Source organism: Microtus oregoni, unplaced genomic scaffold (assembly GCF_018167655.1).
Source record: "Microtus oregoni isolate MIOR12 unplaced genomic scaffold, Mior012 000025F_ref0000491, whole genome shotgun sequence".
NCBI classification, from domain to species: Eukaryota; Metazoa; Chordata; class Mammalia; order Rodentia; family Cricetidae; genus Microtus; species Microtus oregoni.
Genome location: NW_024543084.1, coordinates 19496292 through 19524087, shown reverse-complemented (window position 1 = coordinate 19524087; position 27796 = coordinate 19496292). Strand labels below are relative to the sequence as shown.

Genomic DNA, 27796 nt, shown 5'->3' with positions numbered 1-27796 from the left:
CCCCCTTCTTTTGTGGTCCGGCCCATTGCGAGGGTGACAGGAAACCCTGTGCAGGGAGCGCCGCCATCTTGGACCAGCCCGAGGAGGATCCTGAGGGAGCCGCAGGAGCAGCCGCCGCCACCACCGCGCCTGCCGCCGGAGCGTCTGCAACCCCGGGCCAGCCCGCCTTCCTGCCGGGTCTCGGCCGACGGATCCCGGCCGCCCTTCCGCCGCGTCCGCACTCCGCTTCCTCGTCCTGACGTCCCCCTCCCGTCCGGAAAGCTGCCCAGCCACCAGCAACCCCCCAGGTAACCGAGGCCTTCCGCAGCGGCCGCCCGGCGCTGGCCCCCGGGCCCGGCCCTTCCGAGGGGCGGAGGGGAGCCGGGAGGTGGGCGGGCGGCGCCCCGGACAGGCCCCGCAGCGGGCCGCGGCCAGCTCGTGGGGCGGCGGAGGGCGCCGGCCTGACAGCGCTCTGTGGGGCGAGCTGTCGCCCGCGCCACCCGGCCCGGCTCGTGCTCCCGGGCTGCGGTCCCGCTCCGAGGCGTGCGGGGAGGGTGTGTTCCCACCTCATCTGCCGGCCTGCGGGACGCGGCCGCCGCAGGCCCGGGCCTCGCCGCCTTTGCCCGCAGCTTCACACCGCCCCCGCCCGCAGTATTTCCCCACGCGTGTCACCGTCCTGCCACCCACGAGCCCCAGTGGCGGCAGTCCCACCCCAGGCCACATCTTCCCCTCCGTACAAAAGGCAGCGCTTCGGCACCGCGCGCTGGCTGCCGTGTCCTTGTCGCAGCCGATCTGTGGTCGGGGATAGGGTCGGGGACAGTTGGCGAGGTCCTGGGAGTCCCTGTGAAGTCCCTGGGCAGCCCGCGCGCCTTACAACCTACACAGCATCGAGAAATAACGAAGGAGAAAAGTTTTGGGCATCTTGAGCATTTGAGAAAAGAAGGTGGCATGGGACTGCTTCGAGAGTTTGCACGCCACTGTGTGCCAGGCACGGGTTTAGGTGTCTTCAACGCGTACCTTGCTCCGAGTGCTTTTTGAGAGTTTTCCGCATTTTTTTAAATAAGGGACGGGGGACGAACTGAGGCTAGAAGTTGTCCTGTAGCTGAGTAATGACAGCACACGCAAACGGGCTCCTCCCCATACTGGCTGGTGTGTTTTGTACTACACTACGTTCAGCGACGGTTGGACATTCACGACGTGACCGTTTCAGAGCAGTGGCAACTTAATTCCATTTTTCCTCTCTTTGCACTGGGTGATAACGGGTAACACCCAAAATCTACCATGTCTGCTGCTCCCCTGGTAGATGCTCATTGGAGGAGAGGTGGTAGGATTTCCTCTTTTATTTGTGAAGAAAGCTCTGTGTTCTTGGTGGCTGCACAGCGGAGTGTTAGAAACTCTGGGAAGTCGACTGCTCTGGCACGCCATTCTAACTATCTTTTATGTAAATGTGATCATCAAGGACAAGTTTGACCCCAGGGTAATCCAGCTTCCCTGCTTTCAACAGTTTTTCTGGGGAATTGCTGTAACTAGGAAGTGGCAGTACCAGAATAGGAATTCAAGGCATTTACACTCCAAAACCTTAACCTGCCTGCTCTCAGGCGTGACCAAGTAAAATGCCCAAACTATAGCGTCCTGGTTACTTAATTGACCCTAACTAGGTAGGTTAACCCCCCAGATTCAGTGTTCTTATTTATAAAGGGAATAATTGTGCCCACATTTCAGAATTACTTCAAGAATTAAGTAGGCTTTAAAGAAAGCTCTTAGTACCTTGTTTGGCATGAAGTGCCTCAGTGTCTCTGATTTTGCTAGGCTTATAATAGGTGTTTAATATCTGTTGAATGAAAGGAGCATGACTTTGGAATAGACCCTGGGCTTAATCCTACCTGTCTTTTTAGTAGTATATAATCATCAGTATATCACTTTTGACCTGGTTTCCTTATTTGTAAAATGAATTTTTAGGATTAGAGATTGTTTATGAAGTAGCTGGTTTATATTAAGCACTCAATAAGTGAGTTTGTTGTAAAGATATAAAAAACTTTAGATTCTAATAACTATTGAAAATTTCTTGGAATTAGGCTATTTTTCTTTTAAAAAGTCTGCTTTCTATTTTTTATCTTAAATTTTATATTTGTAAACTTCGACCTTGCAAAAGAGCTTGGAAATTTCTTGCAACTAATTTTATAAGTATTATATTTGCATAGTCTTAGTAAGACATGTAAGATATGTTGAAACTAAGCTATTAAGATGCTTGTGCCATTAAAAATGTTAGCAATGTGGGAGGGGAACTATTAAGGTGGCTCAGCAGGTAAAGGCTCTTGCTGCCAAGCTTGACAATCCGAGTTGGATTCTGGAACCCATGTGGTGGAAGAAGAGAATGAATTCCTGCTTGTTATCCTCTGACAGCCACGTATGTGCTGCATACGCATACACACAAAACAAACAGCTATGGAAAAAGCTGTGGCAGGGACAATATTAGTATTAAGAGATAAACTATATTATATATAATCTATTGTCCATAATGCTAGATTATATATAAGAGATACTACATTTCAAACTTCTTAAAGTTTGCAAAATAAAGAAGTATATTGGGTATCAGTTTAATGAGCATTACTATCGTATCACCCATTAGTTGGTGTCTGCGGTGAACAGTCTTGTTCTAGCTATGTGCTGCTCCTCCCAAACTCATCTGTATTATCAGGAACATTTTTACTCTTAACAGTACTTTCAAATGCAGGTTTCATATTTTTAAAGATGGATAAGTACTTTGGGTGCAGAATTGGAGTACCTTATTTCTTATTCATAGCATACTATCATTAGTGGGAAGATTAATATACAAATGTATAACTTTAAATGACTTGTGGAAAGTTGATCTCAGAAATGGACAGGTTGTTTTCAGAGGTTGTAATACTGTTATGGAAAGGAAATTGACCATTTTTGATTAGATTATTAGATTGACTATGGAAGTTTTATGTCCGCCTGGGTGATAAGTTGAGTAGCATTCCACTTCAGGGCTTCTAAACAAGAAGGCATCCATTCTTGAGTTCTGTGAATGTAGAGACAGTGTTACTTCCGTTTTTTGATCATTGTGAAAACCTTTAATAGTGGTTTGTGCTTAGTAGATAATAGGTGTTTTCATATTGTTGGTGTTGGAATCATAAAAGTAGTCTTGTCTCCAGTTACAAAATGTACGAATAAAAACCTAACACCAAAGAGTGATACTAAGAAAGACTTTAGATCACCAGCAGAATTTAGTGGGTTGCAGCAACACCCCCTTTGGGTATGTATCCAAAGGATGCTCAACCGTGCTACAAGGACATGTGCTCAGCTATGTTCATAACAGCATTGTTTGTCATAGCCAGAACCTGGAAGCAACCTAAATGCCCCTCAGCCGAAGAATGGATAAGGAAAATGTGGTACATTTACACAATGGAGTACTACACAGCAGAAAAAAACAATGACACCTTGAAATTTGCAGGCAAATGGATGGAGCTAGAAAACATCAATTGAGTGAGGTAACCTACACCCAGAAAGACAATTATCACATGTACTCACTAATAGGTGGTTTTTAAACATAAAGCAAAGGAAATCAGCCGACAAATCACAATCCCAGAGAACCTAGACAACAATGAGACTCTAAAAGAGACATACATGGATCTAATCTATATGGGAAGCAGAAAAAGACAAGATCTCCTGAGTAAATTGGGAGCATGGGGACCTTGGGAGAAGGTTCAAGGGGAGGGAAGAGGGGAACAGAGAAAGATGTAGAGCTCAATAAAAATCAAAAAAGAAAAAAAAAATTAGTGGGTTGCTTTTCCCTTACTGTTGAATAGGCTATGTAAAGATTGTATAGTGTTCTTAGGAATAGACTACAAAAATCATAGACCAGTGAATGACAGTGTATAAACAAACACATAAGGAGTTAAAATAGAAGCCTGAGAAAATGCCTGTTGCTATTGGGTACTTTGATTTTTACTCTGAGGTCTGTACCAATACCTTTAAAACTAGTCATTTGGGGCTGGAGAGAGATGTCTCAGTGGGTAAAAGCCCTTGCTGCTCTTGCAGATGACCCAGGTTCCAGTCCCAGCACCCACATGGTAGCTCATAACCATCCATAACTCCAGTTTTGAGAGATCTGACACCTTCCTTGACCTCTGTGCCCACCAGACATTTGGGTGGTGCACATACTACACATGCAGGCAAAATGTTCATATACATAAGATAAATTTAAAAAATTAGTCATTTATATTATCTTAGGAAGGGATCGGATTCTTTTTGGCACAACAGTGACTAGCATGTAATATATGTTTAGTAATCTTTTAGCTGTAAACGTATTGACTCTGGAATATATATGATTTTACTAAGTGAAAAGAACATGGTGCATGTGTGTTTGTTGGTTTTTCAAGATAGGGTTTCTCTGTGTAGCCTTGACTGTCCTGGAACTAACTAACTGTCTCTCTGTGTGTGTGTGTGTGTGTGTGTGTGTGTGTGTGTAGCCCAGGCTGGCCTTGAACTCAGATCCACCTGCCTATGCTTCCCAAGTGCTAGGATTAAAGGTGTGTGCTACTCCAACCCACCTATGTTGCATGTTTTATGAACTGGTATATTCCATTCCCTCCCTCCCTCCCTTCCTCCCTCCCTCCCTCCCTCCCTCCCTCCCTCCCTCCCTCTCTCCCTCCTTTCTTTCTTCACTCAAGACAAGGTCTCTTTGTAGTCCTGGATGTCCTGGAACTTACTTTTAGGCGAGGCTGGCCTTGAACTCACAGGTATCCACTTGCCTTTGTGTCCCAAGTGCTGGTATTAAAGGTGTTCACCACCACCATCTGGCAATATATTCTATCTTTAAATGAAGCTTGCATATCTCCTTGATATAGGTATGTTTCATGTTGAGATTAAAATTGAGAGGTACTTTGTTAAAGCAGTATTAATCATGCTTAATATTTAAAAGTGGTCACTTGATTACATAGTACAATTATCAGTGTTTATGGGACATTTTGTGAAGATTTCTTTTGATAGTCAAGGACAGTTTTGTGTTCACCTTTGCATGTCTTCAATAAGTTAGTTAGATAGAGAACATCATGGTCTTTGGAGTTATGCCTCTGGGCTCAAGTTCTAGGTATGCCATTTACTAACTTTAGAACATTGGCCAAAGGAGTGAATTTCTCCAAAGCTCAGGTTCTTCAATTTCTGCAAGAAAATAATAATAGCTTTACAGAGTTGTGGGAAGAATTAGTATAGGAAAAAGTAACAGATTATTGTATGCTTTATTACCAAATGTCCCTTATTGTTAACAGTAGATAAATAGTAAATCAATATTACTAATTATCTGTAGTTGTAGTTTCTTAAATCTGTGCATACGCCAGATGTACTTATTTAATATTTCTTATTTAGAGTGTTACATTAGAAGCGAAGGAATGAAAGGTCTGTACCTTAAAGAGTCATGCTTCCTGGTACATAATCACCTGGAAGAGGCAGGGTGGTGCTGTTTTTAAAAGGGAATTTCTGTTAATAATAGTACTGAATACAGTTATAGACTTGTCCCAAACTGCCTGAGCTAGACATACTATTTTCTTCTTGAGATCATTTCCTCATTTGTAAAATGAGGATACTCGTAGCTGTCTTCTAAGGACAGCAGTAAAGATGAAGTCACTGTTAGAGTATTGCTTGGTGTTTATTAAGTGCCCCATAAATGGAAACTGTGGCAGTTGTGTTCTTAGTTTACAAATTGTTCGTTGTGTGCTTAGTGGTGTTTGTTGTCGGAAATGCATCATTCTCTTTGTTTTTGTTTTTTTTTTTACGCAAAGGCATCAAAGGAGATCTTAATGCCAACTTTATCCAAACAATTTTTATTAAAAAATGAAACAAAAGGTGGCATTTCTTGTAGTCACAGTACTCAGAAGGCTGAGGCAGGAGAATTATAAATGCATGACATAGTGATTCCTAGGCAAGTCTGGGTGAATAATGAGACCATGTTTCACAAAGTAGAATGGGAAGAAAATGCATTTTAATGATATGATAAAGTTAATGATAAAGTTATAGGATATTGCCAAGCTCCTTTTTTTAAATTGGTGGAAATTGTCCGTTGAGTGGACTGTGCTATCAGTGTGAACTGGGACAACATTTCTTGCTCACATCCTCACTCCCTCTGCCTTTTTTTGACCTTTGAGCTTTTAAAGCAAATTTACCCTTACATAATAGGGATCCCTCCCCTCCCCCCCCCCCTTTTCAAAGCTAGGCAAAAATATTTTGTTCACTTGATCAGTCTCATGCTTTATGTTCAAGAAGTGAGGTTGAGAAAGCCTTTGTCAGAGCAGTGGTGACTCCACTGTAAGTACATAGTTTGATTCAGCTGTGCGGTTATTTAAAGTTTACCAGTTTCTTATTTTTGAATAAGAAATTTTTTACATTTGTCTACAGAATAAATTTTGTGAGTGTTTGTTTCCTTTTTTTGGTTATTTATTTTGTTTTTTGAGACAGTGTCTCATGTAGCTCAGGCTATCCCTCAAGCTCATTATGTAGCTAAGGGTGATCTTCACCTTCTCAGTGCTGGATTATAGGCCTGTACCACTGGGTTTTGGTTATGTGTGAAGGTGGCTCTTGGTACATGCTCGTCAGACACTCTGCCAGTTGAGCTACGTCCCCAGCGCTGTTTCCCTGTTTCTCTTTTTAGGGTTTTTATATGGATTTGTAAAAGAAACTTGAGTCGAAAAATTAATGTGCAGAAGTGGAAACAAAGCTTTGGTGTTCATCCTGAAATAGTGATTATTTATTTGGAAAACTACTATATTATGTTTATTATTTAAAAACACTCTCAAAACTCATCATTTCAGTTGATATTTAGAGAATGCTATGTGTGACAACTAACATGTACACAAATTGCCCAAATAGAATTGAGTTATAATTTCTTGATTGCTCCTAGAACTCTTGAAGTTAGTTGACTTTGGGACTGTTTAAAAGCCACAATTCTTGGGCGTTGTGTGTTGGGGGCCTGAAGCCAGAGCCTTGTACATGCTAAGCCTGCTTTCAACACTAAGATACAGCACAAGCTCTGTAATTTTTATATTGTCTGTCTGTCTATCTGTCTTTTGGTCTATCTCCCTCCCTCCCTCCCTCCCTCCCTCCCTCCCTCCCTCCCTCCATTTGAGACACGGTCTCTCTGCATAGGCCCAGCTGTCCTGGAACTCATTATGTAGACCAAGCTGTCCTCAAACTCAGAGATCCCCCTGCCTCTGCTTCCTGAGTGCTGGGATTAAAGGTGTGCGCCACCACCCCGGTTAAGGCCAAGTTTGAGTGCCAGTAGCATCTAGAAACGAGGTAGAAGTTCGTGTTTCGGCTCCCAGCTAATCTAACTAGAAAAACTCCTGGAAAAACTGGTTAAGGGAGTTTTCTATGATGTACAGGACTGACTATAATGTGTCGCAACATGCTGGGTGTAGTGGGAGCAAGGCATGGACTTGTGTTGAGTGTTGTCTGTACAGCAAAGTGAGACCACCATGCATTATGTGAGTGTTCCTTAATTTTCTGCATTTAAGGATTTCTTTTCCTTGATTATTCACCTATTGCAGATGTTTTTTCTGTAGGTTTAATTTGATTATGTTGAAATTTTATTTGAAATATAACGTAAAGTTACAACAAAATATACACTAAAACACTGAAAAGCAAATGTTTTGCCTTGGTATGTATGATTTTTGTCTTTCCTTATCTGAAAACTGGGAAGAAATTTTATTAGATGCTATTATCAGTATTAGAATGTGTTTCTCTAGAACCTAGCACAGTATTAGATATATTAAGGCACTTACGTGGCACTTACTTATTTGGGAAGACTTTTGTTCTTGAGACATAGGTTTCTTTATTGTCCAGACTGAACTCAAAAGCCTGGATTCAAATAATCCTTCAGTCTCCTGAGTAACAGCTGGGCCTAACATGCATGCCATTGTGCCTGTGAGATTAAAGGTTATTACAAGTAAGAAAGAAATGAAAAGTTTTTAGGCTGAGTATACCCGAGGACTAAGGAGTAGGCTATGATCTTTGAAAGTATCTTAATATATGCTTAATATATAAGCTTTTGCATTTCATAACAGTGAGTGTAGCTTTATAACCTTTCTCAACTACTAGAATGGTATACAGAAGACACTTTATATGCTTTTAATAATTGAATACTGTATTGAGTTGAGTTATGTGAAATTGCCAATAATAATTGTGCTTCTTTTAAAAAGTCTATAGGAACAGCAATTTCACGTGATTCAATCTAATTTTGACATCAATTTGATTTGAATTGCATGCTTGTTCTTTCTTTATACACTTTAGATTTTTTGCTAAGTACTGATTTAAAATAGAGGATGAAAGTTATTTTGTGTTTATGCTAGTGGTTACTTTTGATACTGTAGCTTATTTTATCAGGTAACAAGAAAAATCAGACCTTAGAGAAGGAACTGTTTAATGATGTTTGACTTAAATTTGTAGAGATTCTTTTCTTTAAAAAAATTTCCAGAATAATACTTGTTTTTGGATATTTCCTAAAATGAAATTTTGGAGTGTTTTGGAACATAGTTTTTTTATATTTTTGTGGATAATATAAGAATATTTAAGTAACATTTATTCAAGAGAATTTTCGATCACTTTGGAAATTTTACTGACTTAAATAAAAATTTTATTTGTGTAGTCAATGTGGTTTCTTAATATGTGTGATATGTTTGAGATGTGGGTATGAATATATATTTGCAATGTATTTTGCCTTTTGAAAGGGTAGCAGTGATGCGTTTAGATAATGTGTGTGTACTTTTTTCTGAAGTAACATAGTTTTTTTTTTTGTTTTTAGTGCCACCATGGCAACTGCACCATACAACTACTCTTACATCTTTAAGTATATTATTATTGGTAAGTTTTTAAAACGTGTATGCTTGTCCTTTAAAGAAAGTTAACACATTTATACACCAGTACTTAAACATACTGCTGCTGAAGGTACATGATTTTCTGACTTCAGAACTAAAGCTTTTTTTTTTTTTTTTTGGTTTTTTTGAGACAGGGTTTCTCTGTGGTTTTGGAGCCTGTCCTGGAACTAGCTCTTGTAGACCAGGCTGGTCTCGAACTCACAGAGATCCACTTGCCTCTGCCTCCCGAGTGCTGGGATTAAAGGCGTGCGCCACCACCGCCTGGCCAGAACTAAAGCTTTTTGATGAGGATAAATACGCCTTTTACATCGTGGCCCTGTATACTTCTCTAGTCTGTTTTTGGGCACTAGTGAAATGATAGTGATTGTTCTTCAGGGCTACCTCCAGACTTGGTAGTGTTGGGGATGTAATTAATTTCCCACTAGTGCTGAAATACCCCAGTAGCATAAAAATTTTCAAGTCCCCTTGAATTCCAAAATTGGTTGTATGTGTATATATAATTAGAATATTTTTGTTTTCTCTTAAGTGTCAAGACTTTGCTCACATTGTCTTAACACTGTCTGTCCATGAATGTTTAGCATCAGGTGAAAGCCCAGGTGCACTTGTGGTAGAGCTCCTATAGACCTGCCCCGGCTGCTGAGAACAAAACAAGCCGTAAATATGAAGAAAGCCCATGTCTTTTGCTTTGATGTCAAGTCTGTGTAGCTTTATAAGATGGCATCTACTGTAATCTAGCAGTAAAACAGAATAATGAGCCAGACTTCCAACATTTAGTTATTTATTTTTGCTTCCCCTTGGGATAGTTCATTTGTATAGACCAACAAGTACACTTGGTCCCCACCTGGAAGCAGTTGAAACTAAAAAAGTCCCATTACAGTAATTCTCGTTAGCTATTTACTAAGCAGTATTTGCAATCAAATTCTATCCTAAAAATTAGGATAGTCAGTTTGCCTTTACTTCATTCTAAAGGAGTGAGATGCATGTGTTCCTAGTGGTCAGGTCTGTGATATGTGAGGTATGTGCAGTGCAGCCGTCACTGCATATGATCATAAGAGTAAAAACTGAGAAACAGAATTGCCGCCTGAAACATTTTCTTTTTTTAAACAGGGGATATGGGAGTAGGAAAATCTTGCTTGCTTCACCAATTTACAGAAAAAAAATGTAAGTTCAATATGAAAGGTAAAAAGATGAGAGCTTACTCTATTGTTTTTCTCTACACCGGAAAAAGCACCATTTTCAGTGTATTTAATGCATTTGATTATAACCTGTCTCTATATTTACTCTTGCGTTTTTAAAGAGCCATGACTTTTTCTCTAAAGTTTGATTTTAAAGATTTATTTTTAAGAGGGGGGGCTGTGCATGTGAAAGTGCCCTTGGAGGGCAGAGACAGCAGATCCTCTGGAGCTGGGGTGAGTCACAGGTGGTTGTGAGCCATCCTGATGTGGCTGCTGAGAACCAAACTTGGTTTGTTTACAAGACACTTCGAACTTTTAACTGCTGAGCCATATATCTGGCCCCAGGTGCCATAATTTTTTTTAATGGGTACAGATAAAATGGAATATTATTACCAGCATGTTTGTATGGTGGTTTTTGTTAAATGTATGATTAGACTCACTTTGATCTTTCTTTCATGTATATGTATATATTTAAAAAGACGGGGTCTCACTGTTTTGCTCTTCTCTTACTGGCCTGGAATAAACTATGTTTTATAAATTTATTTTATAAATAAAAATAGACCAAGCTGTCCTTAAACTAATTGAGCTCTGCCTAACTCTGCCTTCTGAGTGCTGGGATTAAAGATGTGCACACCATGGCAGGCTGTTGGATTTCTTGATAGTATAAATGTAGAATTAGTTTTTAAAAATGTGTCAAATGTAAAATTTAAATAACCTTTTTTAATTCTTTTACTTAAAATGTATCCTTTAAACTTTTTATTTATGTGCATTTATGCACATGCATGCATGTATGTGCATGCCATAAGTGGGCTGGTACCCACAGAGACCCAAAGAGGGTGTTGGATCCCTTGGAGCTGGAAGTTATAAGCAGTTTTGAGTTGTTTAGTGTCATGCAGGGAGCTAGACTCTGGTCCTCTGACAGGACAGCAAATGTTCTTAACCACCGTGACATGGTTCCAGTTCCCTACTGCCAAAATTATTATCTTAAGAAACATTTTCTTTTTGCACTGTATGCGTCATTTATCCACTATAATTAGTAGTTTTGGAATACTTATAGAATTCTTTGTTTTTGTGACTGGTTAAGATTTAGAGTACAATTTTTATCTTGTGGTAGAGAAAGAGGCCATGTGTTATAACTGATGAGATTGAGATTATGGCCTTTTTGTGCTTCTTACCAGAAAAGTTTTCTGAAATTTGTTTCTTTTCTTCAACAGTTATGGCTGACTGCCCTCACACAATTGGTGTTGAGTTTGGTACAAGAATAATTGAAGTTAGTGGCCAAAAAATCAAACTGCAGATTTGGGATACAGCAGGACAGGAGCGGTTCCGAGCTGTCACACGGAGCTACTATAGAGGAGCCGCGGGTGCACTCATGGTGTATGACATCACCAGGTATGATGGTGTCAGACTAGGGAGTAGACCTCTGCTTTGGGCAGTGCACTTTCTTTTTTACTGATTTAGGCCTTCTTTAGTTTGTAATTGGATGACTGTAAATAGTTTATTTGGGTTTTATGGATTCTCCTCTAAATAATATGCTGATTTTCTTCACCTAAAGTCAGTTAAAGAAAGACCATGGGTAATGGGGGATCAAGAAGAGCACAGTCTGAGAAGCAGCACCAGTTGCTTGCAGAAAGGTGGCTTTATATAACTAACTTCAGAGGAGATGAGCCAGTATAAGGGATTGCTGTAGTCAGTCTCTGTGTTAAAATTGACAGCATCTAGCTGGGCAGTGATGGTGCACACTTTAATCTTAGCACTTGGGAGGTAGAGGCAGGCAGATCTCTGAGTTCGAGGCTACCCTGGTCTACAGGTGAGTTCCAGGACAGCCAGGACTGTTAACACAGAGAAACCCTGTCTCGAAAAACAAAAACAACAACAAGAACAACAACAACCAATTGACACCATCTGCAGAGAGGCCAAGTGAGGAGTGAAGTACTTAGTTTTGTTGTGGAAGCATGTAGACTGAAACAGATCCTGTTTCCATCTGTAGGCCATCTGTTTTTTTGATATATGTGACTTTTTGACATTTAGGTGGTGTTTTATAGGTTTATACATAATATTTACTCATTTACTTAATTCATTTTTCTACCATGTATTGAAGTGACTTAAAACACTGCATCAGGATTCAATTCATGACAACATGGCTATATCTGGAAACTCAGAGCATTCAACATGAAGTCACAAAACAGGAATACAAAGGTTTGACTTTGGAGCATGTAGCAAACTGCCACTTAACTAGACCTGAACAGTTGTCTGCTGTAAGTTAGAAATGAACTTTCACGGTGATGCACAGTGCCAGTCCAAAGCACCTCTAGGAAGAGCCCATCTAAGGAAGTAGAGACAAGTGAGTGGGACCAACTGACAGCTGGAGATCTGCCTGGGAGAACGTTCTATGCCATTTCATCTTGAAGAGCCAGAGAATACCTGAGCATAAGAGGACTCTGAGACCTTTACTGTAAAGGATCCCTTGTGTAACTCTTTTGACTTTGACACACTCTAGAAAATACTGCCTTAGAATATTGATGGGGACTGGTTGTGATAATAGTACAGAAAGCCTCAGTCAGTTCTCAGCAAACAGTAAAACAAGCCTAAGTCTCCCCCCTGTACTGGGCAGTTGGTAACATGATCAATATGGTCTTGTGGGGAGACTTTAAGAACCTGGCTGTTGTATAGAACTGCCTTATTTATGAACTATGACTGCATTCCTGAGGACTTACATTTAACATTCCATACATTTTCAATATACTTAAATATGATGATGTATGCTTAAAGTACAATTTGTTTTGCTTTGAAAACATTTTTTAAACATAGTAATACTATGGTAAAATTTATATGTATTCAAGTGATCAAAAGCACTCCATATGGAAACAGCAGAAATGTCCTTCAGGTAAAGGAATGGATGATAGACAGCAGGTGGCATATCCACACAGTGAACTTTTCTGAGCTGTAGAAAGGATGACTGACATACATACATGCTATATGTAAGTGTAAAAGGCTACATGTGATTCTGTGTGTTTATCTAGATTAGGCAGTAAGAAGATTGCAAGGGCATAGGCAATTATTAGGCACAATGTTTCTCTTTTGGGGTCCAGTGAATGTTCTAGAATTTGATAGTGGTGATACTAAAAGTAAATTGTATTTTTAAAGGGTTCATGGTGATTCATTGTATCTCAATATAATTTACTGAAAAAGTAAATTTTTAGGTGTTAGGTTTGTAGGTGACTAGACCATTCATAGTCATAGGTTGGTGGTAGAGTCATGACACTATTTTCCACCAATTTTTTTGTATTAATCCTTGACATTTGCAACTTAGAAGTTCTTGCTTTAATTATACCTTTTATTTTTGGCATTTACTGTAATTGTTATAAGGCACTTTATTGTTTTTTTATCCTGTTAGTTGTTTTGCCAAACAGTTAATGTGTTAATACCTAGGTGAATGTATTTTAAAGTCAAGAAGTAGAATGCCAAGCCATCCTAACCCAGAGCTGTTCTGTGTTTGGATTTATTTTCTGTGTTAGGGTGAGCTGAACTAGCGCAGATGACACGGTGCTTTTTATTTTTTATTTTATTTTTTTATTTTTTTAATTTTTTTTTTTGAGTCAGGGTTTCTCTGTGTTGCCCTGGCTGTTCTGGAACTCTCTCTGTAGACCAGGCTGGCCTCAAATTCAAAAGATCTGCCTGCCTCTGCTTTCCTTTAACCTGCTGGTATTAAAGATGTGTGCCACCACCGCCTGGCTGACAGCATGCTTTTTAAACTTGCTCAGATGAAGTGGAAGAATGTTGCAGTCTGAATCTGCAGATGCTCTAACTGCTGTAAATAAGAGATAGAAAATGTAAACTAACTTTCTGGTAGCTGAGGTCTTCAATTTCTACAGGAACTTTTTTTTTTTTGGTCTGTGTATTATCTTACTCCAGATTAGTAGACAGGGTGCCACATGCCTATACTTCTAGCATTTGGGAGGTAGAGGCCGAAGGATCACAAGTTGGAAGCCAGCCTAGGAAACATTCTCTGAAAAAAAGAAAGGAAAAGAACAGTATAGGAAAGATGAATTAATTTAGTATGACTAATTTAGAATGACTGTCTTATTTCTGCATGAAAATTTTAATTTGAAGGTAGATGCAGAAATTTTTCCCATGAGTATATTATTAGCTAGACATTTTGGTATTTTTCTCCATTTTATGATTGAAAACCTGGATGATTTCAAGGAATGTGTCTTGATTGCAAATCTTGATTCTGAATTTTATTTTTATGTTCCTTGCGTGTATATTAGTCTGTTTATGTATATGCTTTTTAAATACTTCTGATATCATTAGTATTGTTGGACATCGAGCTATTTAAAAATATTGAGTTTGTAGCCAGGTATGATGGCACACACCTGTAACCATGGGAAGACTGAGAGAAAGTTGGTTTTATAGGAGAAGGAATATGGCTTGGACTACATACACAGTACGACCTTGTTTCAAAATGCAAAACAAAGTTTGACTACATTTTTGAGAGTCATGTTGGTTCTGTTATATAGCGTTCTTTGGAGTAACCATCTGGTCAAAGTAGAAATACATGTAGTTGGGATCTTCCAATTAGTCTGTATATGTATGTATACATTGACATGAGCTTGTTTGCTTGCGTCTTTTTTGAGACAAGGTCTCACTGTAGTACAAGCTGACCTGGAATTCATTTATGGCCATGATGGCCTCAAACTCAGGTCACTTCTGCCTTGTCCCTGCCTTTTAATTGCTGGAATTGCATGTGTGTGACACATCATATCTGGCTGTCTTCTTTTTTCTGTATAAATGGCAATTGTATGTAGAAGTCAACACATTCTAATTTTAATTTTTGCAGAAGAAGTACATATAACCACTTAAGCAGCTGGTTGACAGATGCAAGGAATCTCACCAATCCAAACACTGTAAGTCAACACCTTACTCTATAAGAAATCTAAAATCAGTTAACCCAAACAGGCAAGCCCTTTAATGGTGAGATTTTGTTATTTGGGTACTATGAAAAAGACACCATTCATTCATTAATTCACATTTTCTTTGGCGCTAGAAATCCAGGCCTCATGTATGCTAGGCAGATTCTCTACCATGAAGCTATGTCCCCAGCCCCAGGTGTCTTTATTTTATTCTTAAGGTGATTGATGAGAACTTTATTTTTTTCAGTTTTAGTTGTATTCAGGTTTTTCATTTTATTATACTTGTTATGGTTGGATCTAAATAAATAAATAAATAAAAGTTGTGAATGAGGTAGTGATCTAGGTGGAGATCTTATAATCTGAAATTATATTTTAAAAAAACATCTGGATTAAGTTTGTAAAGAATTACTGTTGGAGGAAACTAGGCAAAACCGAGCAAGGGCTCTCTTTTATTTTTATAATTGCATGTAAATCTCATAATTATCTGAATAGAATGTCAATTAAAAGTTAATTATTTCACACACCTTGTAGACCATGGTTGCCTCGAACTCACAGAGATCCGCCTATCTCTGCCTTCCAAGTGCTGGGATCAAAGGCGTGCGCCACCACCGCCTGGCTGATTATTAACTTCTTAGTCAGACTGAGAAGATAGTGAGAAGTTAAAGGACAGCTGCCATATTAAACCCCACAGCCTACAAAGATACTTTTTTCCCTCTGGTCCAGAAAAGGTTATTGTCTAGTAGAGAGAGAACCTTCAGGTTTACAGAAAAACCATAAAAGCACCTGAAAGATGAACTAGAAATGCAGTGAGCGGTACAGTGCCAGTGAGCAGGATGGGCAGGACCTTGTGGAGAAACCAGCCGGGTCCGAGGGTTCCCTCTCACTTCGCTCTCTACCTCCTGCATCTGACAGGCTGGGCCAGTACGGTGTAGATGAGGGGTAAGAGTGCAGCTAGCTAGTGTGGACCTAGGGCTTTCATTTCCATTCGTTCTAAACGCGTGTTGCTGTGTGTACACACCTGTGGGTAAATGGGCAGCGTTTTTCTTGATAACTAAAACCCGAAAACAGTCCGGCTGCCTACACACAGGTGAATAGCAAAAACAGTTTGATGCGTTTACACTGTAAGTCCTACTCAACCACACGGAGGAAGGATTTGTGATAACAGCATCTGCTCTAATGAATCTTTCCAGGTTTTGGCTGAATTTAAAAAGTCTTAGAATATGTAAACCTTTATGTACATTGACATATTTCAAAATGACAGCATCTTAGATAGATGGAGAACAAATTAGTGGTGGCAGGGGTTTGTTAGTGATGGGGTAGGCGGATGATTACGGGAGAAAGAGTGCAGAGCAGTTTGTGATGATGTGATACCTCTGTGCCCCGATTATGCTGACACAAACTGTAACTGTGTTAGCACTTCACACACAGAACCACGCATAGACACGGCCACAATACATGAGAGTTTGAAAAACTGGTGTCTAAGGGCTGTAACTGCACCAGTGTTAGTTTTCTGATTTTGCAAGTATACTGTGGCTCCCTAAGTTGTAGCCCTTGAAGAATACCAGTAAAGGTATCATACCTCGTGATTATATTTTGCCAAGTCTATTTTCCCCCAAGTAAAATGTTAAAAATTCATTGTAGAGGGTCCATGGAAATTTAGTGAGCCATGTTTCACTTTACACCCTTTAAAATCTAACCATCTCTTCAGAAGAAGAAAATGTGTTTTGAAGCCCTTTGTTTTTTTTTTTTTTTGAGACAGGGTTTCTCCGTAGCTTTTTTGGTTCCTGTCCTGGAACTAGCTCTTGTAGACCAGGCTGGCCTCGAACTCACAGAGATCCGCCTGCCTCTGCCTCCCGAGTGCTGGGATTAAAGGCGTGCGCCACCACCGCCCGGCCCAGCCCTTTGGTTTTTATGTAGAAATTGTGTATTTCTTGTTTTGGTTGTTAGTGTTTTTTGTGCTCTCTGTTGTTAGCAGACTATAGGCTCTCAAGGTGGACAGCAAAATCTACAGGTTGATGTGTAGTTGGGAAAGAGGAAAAAAAACCACTTACTGAGGAGGGTGGTGGTGGGGTAGAGTGCTGGGGATTAAAGCCAGAACTCTGCCTGCTAGGTCAGTGCTCTGCCCAAACTCCTTAGGCTAGAAGGCAGCATTTCTTGATTTGAATACCTTTCTTAACTCCCCCCCTCCCCCCTAAGTCAGGGTTTCTCTGTAGCTATGGAGCCTGTCCTGGAACTAGCTCTTGTAGACCAGGCTGGCCTCAAACTCACAGAGATCCACCTGCCTTTGCCTCCCGATTAAAGGCATGTACCACCACCACCTGGCCTTAATGACCCCCTCCCCCCCTCGGTTTCTCTGTGTAACAGTCCTGGCTGTCTGGCTGTCCTGGAACTCACTTTATACACCAGATTAGCTTTGAACTGACTAAGATCCACCTACCTCTGCCTCCCAAGTACTGGGATTAAATGGTGTGTGCCACTGCCGCCCGTCTAGATTTGATTTATTTTAATTGACTATTTTTAAAGTGTCATTATTTTATTGTTTGGTGACTATGAACTATATATGAGCATTATTTTCCATTCTCAGTGGTCACTGGCTCTTTGATGAATGTTCTTTATTGTACAAGTTAACTTGTATGGAAATGATACTCAATAAAAATTGAAAGTGGAACAAAGAGCCAAGCACTAATTTTATGTAGAAAAAATGTTGGGAAGCACCTTTTTGTTGAAATCATTGATTCCTAACATATTTGTATCTGATTGGAAGGGGCAGAGAGTTAAAAGAGGGCTGGCGTCTTTGCTTTTTATTCCCTGAAATAAAGACCAAAACCCCTTTGTTTCCCAAGGCTACCTTTTTTGTCTCTAACTTTGACATAATTTTACTTGTGTTGGTGACTCCAAAGTAGACAATAGAGGTGTGATATTTGACCAAAGATTTGAGCCTGTTGCATATGTACCCCATCTCCTGCTTCTTCCACAGACAGACACATACATTGGTGATTAGTTGCTAGAAGTCTATACCTCTCCCGGGATAGTGTCAGCAAGGACAGAGTTTTGTTTCCAGGTCACAGTTTGCATTCTTTTAGGGTTCTAATGCTCTTTTTGCTAACTCTGTGCCTTAACTGCATTTAGTGGAAGATGATTACTGTGACCCTGAAGGAACTGAACTAGTGGTTTTAAGCTTCCTCAGGGTCCCAGAATCTTTTGAGACTCTGAAAGCCACACACCTTCTCCAGGGGATATTGATGTTTACCGCTCTTAATGTACTTAATTCTAGGGCATTTTTACTAATATTCTTTGGCCTAGACCAGGGAACAAACTGGTTGTGGGCCACAGTCACTTAATAACTTGTTTTTGAGTGGTTTACTTTTCTATAAGGGGTCTGTAACAACAATAAAGACAATATTCAACAAAAGCTGTATGGGGACCACAAACCTGAAAATAGAGTTTATGTCTTTACAGCAGGTTGTCAAACCCTGGCCTGATTTGCTGCCAGAGTCTTTCCTAGTGCAAACCTTTATGGGTACTTAGGGCTCCTTTTTCTCCTGTCAGGACTTCTGTATTTGAGAATTTTAATGGTTATTTTTGTTATAAGGTGTCTTTTCTTCTGTTCACAATTTAGGTAATAATTCTCATAGGAAATAAAGCAGATTTGGAAGCACAGAGAGATGTTACCTATGAAGAAGCCAAACAGTTTGCCGAAGAAAACGGTGGGTTTAAGACAGCATTCATCATTGGGAAAGTATTAAAGGAAAGGTGATTTTGATCATGCAAGTTATTGGATAGTTTCTTTTCTTCTTTTTTTAATGTGGACTGTTCAGTACTGTCAGTGAGGAAATAAAGTGTTTCTATGATGCATGTTAGTAGTAGTGCAGCTACTGAATGACAGGCACAGATCTGCCCTGTTGCTCAGATGCGTGTTCTTTCCTAAGTACTGTAGCGGGGGACTGTCGGTGGGGGCCTTGTCAGGTGTGACTGAAGAATGCTCTTGGCAGTCTGCAATGGCCTAATTATAGTCTGAATTTTATTTTTAGGCTTATTGTTCCTTGAAGCAAGTGCAAAAACGTAAGTATGGCTGAAATGTAGATGATGTTTTCAGTTACATGTGGGTTCTGAGTAGAACCGTGTGCTGTGTAAGTGGATGGCAGACATGCACGTGAATTACACTGCAGTGAGGGTGTGTGCATTCCGTGCCAGGAAGGACAGCAGCAGACGCTTCTGTTTCACATTGCAAGAGAATGCGAAGTTCTGTTCCTTCAAGGTTGTAGCTTATTGTGCCCGGTGATAACCCGGGTTAATAAATGAAATTATGCTTACATTTCACAAGTGTTTGACTTTCACAACCAAGGTTGACCAACGTGTTTACACAGCACTTGTGATCACCTTAAGGAATGATTCAAGGACATACTCAGTGGCTAATGAGGTACAGTGAATATTTGTGATCATCCTTGGAGTCCCAGCATTGATCCCAGCACTCCCAGTCATAGTTCTCTGGTATCACACCAGGCAAGGGCAGACCAACCTGTTTGTGTTTATTTACTTCTGCTGTTAATCCCAAGAGAACTCGTGTGAACATGGCTAAGCATGACTGTGTCACCACTACATGATAAAAATCACAAAACGATGGAAACCTGGAATCCTCTCGGTATATTTGGAGAAACTTTAGGTCCTGCTCTCATGAGAGTGGCTATCTCAGTCATCATGTAATATGCTAGCATAGCACTGCTGAGTAGAAGATTCAGTGTGCAAACCCAACTTAGAAATAGCTCAGTACTGTGTTGTATGCTCGCCACCAAAGCCATTTCCCACATTGTTCTCTTAGCTCAGTTTTTGGTAATCTCTTATTAGATGACAGTGGCTTAAGTGGAAGACATCATGGCGGTTCACTAAAGGTTAGCAGAAGGTCAGTGTAAATGTCTTATGTTTTCTAGAAAGCTGTGGGTTGTGAATAAAGTTGTTGATTGTCTCTTAGGGGAGAGAATGTAGAAGATGCTTTTCTTGAGGCTGCCAAGAAAATCTATCAGAATATTCAGGATGGAAGCCTGGATCTGAATGCTGCCGAGTCTGGTGTACAACACAAACCCTCAGCCCCACAGGGAGGACGGCTAACCAGTGAACCCCAACCCCAGAGAGAAGGCTGTGGCTGCTAGTGACCTCTTTGCTCTGGCCCTCATTTGACCTTTCACATCTGTCTGTTGGAAGCAGTACTTTTTACTGCCTCCTTGTCTTATGTACATCTTACTGGGTTTAATTAAAAAAAGAAAAAACAACTCTTGTAAAAACAGTTTAACAATACTAAACTGCTAAACAACTAGTTGTAATCAGGTTCTCAAAGGCAAGTAGAGTAATAAATCTCTCCTGCATGGTAAATCTAGACTTTCCCCCTTTGATTGTCCTCGTGATAGGTTTGTCACCAATATGATTTAAACTGAGCACTGATGCGGGACTCGATTTTTACCTTCCCTTTTGGCAAAGCTTTGTCTCACTGTACGGTTTAAATTTGATCTCTTCAGCTTTTTCCCATCTTTAAACTGTTAAAGTATGTCTGTTGTAGCCAGAAAGTTCATTGCTGTGAAATGACTTCCAATGGCAGAGAAAAGGGAGTCTGTAACTGCTTTTGTTTTTGTTGGATAAATTCCCTGTTGTAGGGGTGGCATTTTTCTTGATGCAGTTTGCTTCTGTCTTAGCCTTGCACAGGGAAAAATACTCATTTATCTTTTCTTGTGCTTAATTAATAGCTTTATCTTTTTTTTTACACCATTTTATCCTTTTCTCTTTAACAGAACGTAAATATGTATAAAATTTGAAGGAACCTAACTAACAATATCTTCTGTGTATATTATTTTAATGAAGAAAATAAATTGATTACTGGCATTGGAACAGTATAAAATACCAGTTTGTACAGTGTGACCTATATGTGACCATGTTACTCTCTTCCATCTCACACAAGGAAATAAGACACAACTTCAGTTTCACAAGTAATACTGGCTCCACCTTGGTGCTGGCAGTGTTTGGGGACAGACATAATGCTGGAAAGAGCTCCTGGCATCAGCGGAAACACTAGCGGATTCGATTCCATCTTTGCACTGTGGCTTACCTGCTGATTTTCTTAACTGTTCTTGTGTAATCAACAATGTGCTGACCTGCTTTTCTTTTTGTAAACATTTTGTTACAGGCTGCATTCTTGCCTTACTGTATAGAAAAAGGAAGAAGGCTGGGTTTAATATTGCACATTTTAAGGTTTTATACTTTTATCTTGGAATGGTCAACTTCTGGACCAGCTAGCCGGAACCACAGGTCTGCTGTTAAGGGATTTTAAATTGTGCATTTTTAACACTAAGGTGAAATAATTTAATGCTATCACTTGTGTTCATAGGATGAGGGGCTATTTTATGTCCTGCTAGTGTAAGTTGTTTAGTAAAAGGAAAAGTGTTTCTAAATGTGTATGCTGACATAAAGTTACTACTTTGCACTGGGTAGTCGGCCACAAAAAGAACACCTTGTAAGAGAAACCTTTAGAAGGCATCTGTTTTACTCAATTCTTCGTGGTTGGTTTCTAGAGTTGAAAGTGGCTGGGATTCAAGAGGTCATTGGAAGTGCTCACAGGGAAGCCTAGGCACATTATATAATGCTATCAGCTCAATGCTGTGTTTAAAATTCACATTTTAAATCCTTCTTTACCAGACACTAATGAAAAAGTACATCTTTCTGGATTATAAACGTGGTAGTTCCAGAGTTTTGTATAGTCAATGTTAAATAAAAGCCAAAACTGGAATGTGCAGAAAATAGGATTTGGTTTATTTGTGGATTCTCCTTTTGTCTTTGTTTAACTTAAAGGATTCCTGGAGTAGATTGGTATATTCTGTTAAAGACTTAGAGCGATCCATTTGCTTACACTGTTGCATCACAAGGGATTTGCCCAGGGACCATGACCTGCTGGTGTGTGTATATATATTTACAAAAACAAAACAAATCACCCATCGGGGTACAAGGTAGCAATCAAACTAAAGACGACTTCGACTTGTGTAGGTGCAATGCCCTGACTCTCAGTTACAGTGGGTCTTGTTTTTGTGACAGAAGGATTTATTCAGACTGCTGTACTCTTCGTTCGATGTAACAAAATGCTATTATCTAAATATTTGTAAATAAAGTACCTGTATCTAGATTAAATTGAACATAGTTGCATTATTTTTGAACTGTAAAGACTTTATTCAGTTTTTATTGCAGCATTGTGCTTAGTGTATGGCGAGGTCTGTGTAGCTTACAAAACTACTAATTGAGCTGGAGTTCCATCCTTGTATATTGTATCTTTGAGGCCAGCACATTGGTTAATAGTGTTCTCTCTTTACTGTATGTGGGGCCAAATTCTATTTGCATGTGTAACACCGTGTAATAAACTTAGGAGTGTAAGATAGAGGAGCAAACTGTCATATTGCAACATCTGTGTGCCAGACACTGGGCAGAGTGGATTTGTTAATTTTTAACTTACAAGAGCTTGTGCAAGTGCTTGCTACTCTGGTGTTGTGACTGCTTTCACTATGAGGAGCTGCTCTGGTGGTGGTAACTAGTGCTCATCTGCATCAGCACTCCAGCAGCTTTGAGCTGTTTTTCTGAAGTCATAAAGTGTGGAATGCAGTGACAGATGGAGGGAGTTGGTCAGTGGTGGTCACATTGTACTAGTAAAAGGTTATACAAGGTTTCTTTAGAAAGATGTCCTTTTGGAACTGGCAAGTTTTTGGTGTATGCAGTGGATCAAACCTAGGACTTTGCACATACAAGGCAAGCATTACGCCATTGACTTACATCTGTGGAAGGGCATTTTTGAAATCAGGTGTTTTGGTTCATACATTTGTTACCTCACTTTCTCAATAAGCTTATTGAGACATTTTTTTTTTTTTTGCCTGTACGTCTGTTTTAAATGTGGCCTTAAAAGAAATAGATGGTTTAAGATCCTTCACCATAAACAGAAAAACAAAACAAAATCCAGATAGTTCCCATTCCTACTTATATGGTAGTAGAGATGAAGGACTCATATGACAGTTACTTGGTCCAGGCCCAGAAAACTGTTCCCAGACCTTGTCCATAATTGTGATTAGCCCATGCCTTTAAGCATTTTGCAAAGATGTAAAGTGAAAGAACAGGAATACAGAAGATATATGTTGGAAATACATGCCTTCTGGAACATACTGTGCAGTAAGTAAGTAAGGTGTGACTCCCATTATCTCTGTTATAATTGTATTTACTCCGCATCTTAATGGTTCAACTGTAGCCAGACAGCTTAATGAGAATATATATTCCTTATTGTGAGGGGCTGTTGGGCAGTGCTGACTATGGCTCAAAGGCTGTCCAGTCACCAACATCATTAGGATGGTTAGAGCCACACAGCTTTGACAGGGTTGGTTGGTCATTTCTAAAGAGATGTAGCGATCACAGTTGAGCTGTTAGAGTGCTTAAAGGTTGACTGATAGACATTTATCACCAGAGCTGAGTCTCCAGAATACAGTCTTGATGTTTTCCACCAGAGAATTACTATTTTAGTAGGCTAAAGAAAAGCAGTCTTAAGTGCAGCAGTTTCCCGATGGAGACTTCTGAAGAAGGAAACACTCACTGCTAAGAAGATCAGGTAAAGATGTGAAAAAGGTTGGAAGATGTCATTGTCATAACCTGATGACTTACCAAAGAATGCTCTTGTGAAATGTCAAACAACAGACCCAAGTTGGCTGTACCGTTTATTTTCATATTAAAAATAATTTTGGCCAGAATCTGAAAATAACTTATTAAGCCTTGGGGCTCCTAGTACATTCTTTTTTTTCATGGTAACTAGGCATACCAGTTATGGACTCAGGAGGAACAAAAACTTTCCAAGGCTGGGGGAGAAAAATATTCTGGTTTAGACTTTATGCATCTAGTCCCACAGGTACATGTAATTTACAAAAACTTCAGTGTAAACAGTACAAACACGAACTACAATGCATTCTCAGAGTCTTTGATTCACAGGATCTTGGTAATATATTGACATTCCAAGTAGAAAGTGAGGTAGGAGAGTAGTTGTTCCCTCTTAAGCTCACACAAGACCATATTCCTGACCTCGGCTGAGGCTTCTTTTCCTACAGTAAGAAGAAGCAGAATTAACCCTCTTTAGCAGGACAAGGCTGTAGAGAATATGGTTGGTGTGATGACTGCTAAAGTAGCTTGCTGAAGGACCTCTGGAACCTATTCTGTAGTGACGGGGACTGAATCTGGGGATGTATATGTGCTAGGCCAGGGCTCTACCATTAAGCCCAGTTTCTAGCCCCAAAATGTTGTAAGATAAACTTTACGAAATACTAAAAGGTGACTAGTTCTTTCCTGGAGCTGCCACACTTAACAAATCTTCCAGTTAAATGCAGGACTGTTAACATACCCTGCAAGCAGGAAACTCAGCGGTGGTAACTGTGTGGTTCTAACGGACCTTGCAGAACTTGGAAGGAGCTCTGAGAAAAATGAAAAACAGTTTTAAGCACAGAAGCCAGCCCCCAACCCCAGCCCAATTCAAGGCTTCATCTCTCACTGGCCCAGATGACAGACAGCCCCAGACTGAAACAGTGCCTACAACTCACCTGTACCTCTTATGTAGAGCCCTTCAAAGCTCATGTATTTTTTTGTACCACAGCCTCAGGTTCTTACTAAGCACTTAACTGAGTCCATTAAGTTCTGGAGGGCCTTTACCTGACTTGTCTCCACTACAGGTGTTAAGGTAATCTTACTAAAGTCTCAGTCCTGCTGCTCATTAGTTTTGTGACTCATAAGCTATTTGCCCTCCTTAGGCCAATTAAAGAAGCAACTGTCCTTGGACATTCCTTGTGTTTTACACTTGGGACACACTGCTTTCTGGTAAAGGTAGGTTAGCCTGTATGTCCTGATTTGTCCTTTGCTATATCCTTACCTGTCATCTACCATTTTATATAGTACCTTACCTACATAAAGGGACAAAATGTACCTTCCAGGATGTAAAAATTAAATGGGATGTTGATTGTACTGTGTTTAGCATGTTGAGCCTGGAAATGGAAGCCATTTTCTGCTCATCAATAATGTGCTACTGTTGGCCTGTTCCATGAGTTACTTTATATTCTTGTTAAATGGTTATTAAGTCCCACACAGAAACCCTTGTGAGATCCAGAGTTTATAGTAGACAATGAAGAGGTCTGCATTCAAATGTCTTTTGAGAATTGGGCACCACCTAAAACCCAGGGAAACCCAGACTTGACCTCACAGGTCAAAGTTTTTACTTCTAAAAATGTGTTACAGCTTTTTTGCCTGCATGTAAATATCTGCACTATTTGGGTGTCTGGTGCTTGTGGAGAAAAGGGTGTTGGGTCCTCTGGAACTAGAGTAACAAGAGATGATTGAGAGCCACCATGTGAGTGCTGGGAACTTAGTCCAGATCCTCTGGAAGAGCAGCCAGTGCTCTTAGCTGCTGAGCCATCTCTCCAGCACTGAAGGTCTAAGTTCTACATTGATCAAGTAGAAAATAAGGAAATCTAGAAGTCAAGGACACAGACAAACTGACTGCATTTCTCCTGGGTCATCCTATCCAGTTCTAGTTCACTGACTAAGCCACCAGCATAGGTGCAAAACGACTAGGTAAACTTTCCCAGAGATTTCCAAGACAATTGACAGTGACATTAGATCCCATGTCTTGGATCACCAACCCCAACGTTTTTAAGTAGATGACACTAGACTCTTTAAGAGTGTCCTTCTTACCTGACTTTGTCCAAGTTGGGAGTCCTCCACAAGGGATGATTCTAGATGAGACAGACTAGGTGATGACGTTGAATCTACAGAGGTACTGGTGACCAGTTCTCCTAAAGCATCAACTTGTCTCCTCAGACTGTGTAAGGTGCCCTCTGTCTGCCGCTTCCCTTTGATTAACACTTCTGCTTGCTTAGACATACAGTGTCGAAGTTGAGCCTGAAAAGTGTTACCAGATACGGGGTTTATACAAAAGAAATACATCTGAACCATTACTCAGCTTCATCTTTGATAAGCAAGTCTGACTTCAATAAACAGGAATGAGGGCGGGCATTTTAGTCCTTGCACTGGGGAGCTGAGGCAGGAGAACCCCAAGTTCAAGGCCATCCTATAGTTGTCCCATGGATGCATTTTATAGCTTAAAGAACACAACTGCACATCAGAATTGTGGACTGGACCGAGTACCCTTGTATATGCTAGGCAAGTATGTACCACTGAGCTATATATCCAAGGCCCTAGAATTCAAATGTTTTTTTTTTTATTGATAGCTGTTTACTACTGTGTGATGTCAGCTTCTCTGAACTTATACAATGTGATCTTTAAACCTCTTGAGTGCTGCAAAAGAGTGGACTGAGCAGTATGTGGACATGGGAACGCTTCTTCACTCCTGCCAAGTGCCAACTATCTCATATTGGCTATTTGTAATTTCTTTAAAGAAGCAACCTTGAGTCGATCTTCACGGTGGCGCAGTCTCTCACGGAGTGCTTCTCCACGCCAGTGTTCATCCTTTTTCAGAAAGGAAAGAGATCAATGAGTCACCAACTGACACGAGTGGGAGCCTACCATCTTTCCCTCCTACCCTGGCACCCCAAAATCTGCTTTTAGCTTTCCTGGGGGAGGTGGGAACCAAACTATCACTCTGTGAAGCCCAGAGAAGAGCAGGACAAACTTTACCATGATGTGAACTTGGGAAAAGTTAGATTTTTCTTCAAAAAGTCTCTCATTCGTGGTAAATGGAAAGTTCTCTTTCAAGCTTTCCAGCTCTCCTAAGTTTTCGTTTCTTTCCAAAATAGCTGCTAGATCTGCTGGTAGTTCTGGAAGAAACTGGTTGAGATTCTTCAGACTGGTTCTGATTTCGTCTTTCACTTCAGACTTAAGTGTCCTCATTGCATCACTGATTTCCATTTGCCTTCTCTCCAAGTCTTTTTGGTTTGCCATCTAAAGAATGAATTGGAGTCAAACACCAGGCTGCTTAATGTGTCTTATATTGAAGGATCTACAGATACGGGACTAGCTCATTAGTAAAGTGCTTGCTTTGCAAGTATAAGGACACACAGACTGGGCAAGGTGGGGAGGCAGAGACAGGTCAGTCTTTGGAACTCCTTGGCCAGCTTGGCTAACTAGTGAGCTTCTGGTTCAATGAGAGCCCCGTCTCAAGTCAGTAAGAGCAATTAGAGGAAGACACCAAGGGTTCTTCTGTCTTCTACATGAACCACTAAGTGTAAGCAACACCCATATCCAGACTATTTGTTACCCTAATACCACACATGCACACATATGTCACACAATACCCTAATACCACACGTGTGCACACACCTACCACACAATACCCTAATACCACACACAGACCACACAATACCCTAACAACATACAGTAAGTAGTGTTCTTCTGTGGCCCATTTCAGTTTCTGCCTGACTTCCCTCTGTGATGGAGTGTGACCTGAGAGTTGTAGGGTAAAATAAACCCTTTCCTCCCCAAGTTGCTCTTGGTCATGGTGTTTATCACAGCAATAGAAACTCTAAAGATAGCAAGGTGGATGTCTTCTGAGGAATGACACCTGAGTTTGATCTCTGGCTTTCAGCTGTATGTGTACACATGTAAATTACACACATCAGTGCACGCGTGTGCACACATACACACACACACCATAAAAAGTTGAGGGGTGGAGGGAGGTATTGCTCAGTCAATAAAGTACTTGGCTTGCAAGCATGAAAACTTGAGCTCAATACTCAGAGCTCATATAATGTTGAGCATAGGGACACGTGTAATCCTAGTGCTGGAGAAGTGGAGGCAGGGCCTCCTTGGGGTTCCTGCCCCGCCAGTGTAGTCTAAT

At 40.4% G+C, this 27796-nt stretch overlaps 2 protein-coding genes across 3 annotated transcripts in view; one reads left to right on the top strand and one right to left on the bottom strand.

The window, feature by feature from the left end:
- Positions 1-22155, top strand: Rab14 (RAB14, member RAS oncogene family). Its single transcript, XM_041675293.1, has 8 exons — positions 1-287; positions 8795-8853; positions 9975-10028; positions 11257-11434; positions 14883-14949; positions 18575-18662; positions 18987-19017; positions 19925-22155. The coding sequence occupies exons 2-8, from the start codon at positions 8802-8804 to the stop codon at positions 20100-20102; spliced, it is 648 nt and encodes a 215-aa protein (XP_041531227.1). The 5' UTR covers positions 1-287; positions 8795-8801; the 3' UTR covers positions 20103-22155.
- A 1447-nt stretch (positions 22156-23602) lies between these two features.
- Cntrl (centriolin) overlaps positions 23603-27796 on the bottom strand; it is an 86595-nt gene continuing 82401 nt past the window's right edge. For both annotated transcript variants that reach the window (XM_041675291.1, XM_041675292.1), the window contains 5 exons: positions 26638-26901; positions 26407-26469; positions 25696-25902; positions 24356-24425; positions 23603-24059 (listed from right to left, as the gene is read on the bottom strand). In XM_041675291.1, the coding sequence (XP_041531225.1) occupies positions 24372-24425; positions 25696-25902; positions 26407-26469; positions 26638-26901 (588 nt within the window). In that variant the 3' untranslated portion in view covers positions 23603-24059; positions 24356-24371. The remainder of the gene's footprint in view (positions 24060-24355; positions 24426-25695; positions 25903-26406; positions 26470-26637; positions 26902-27796) is intronic.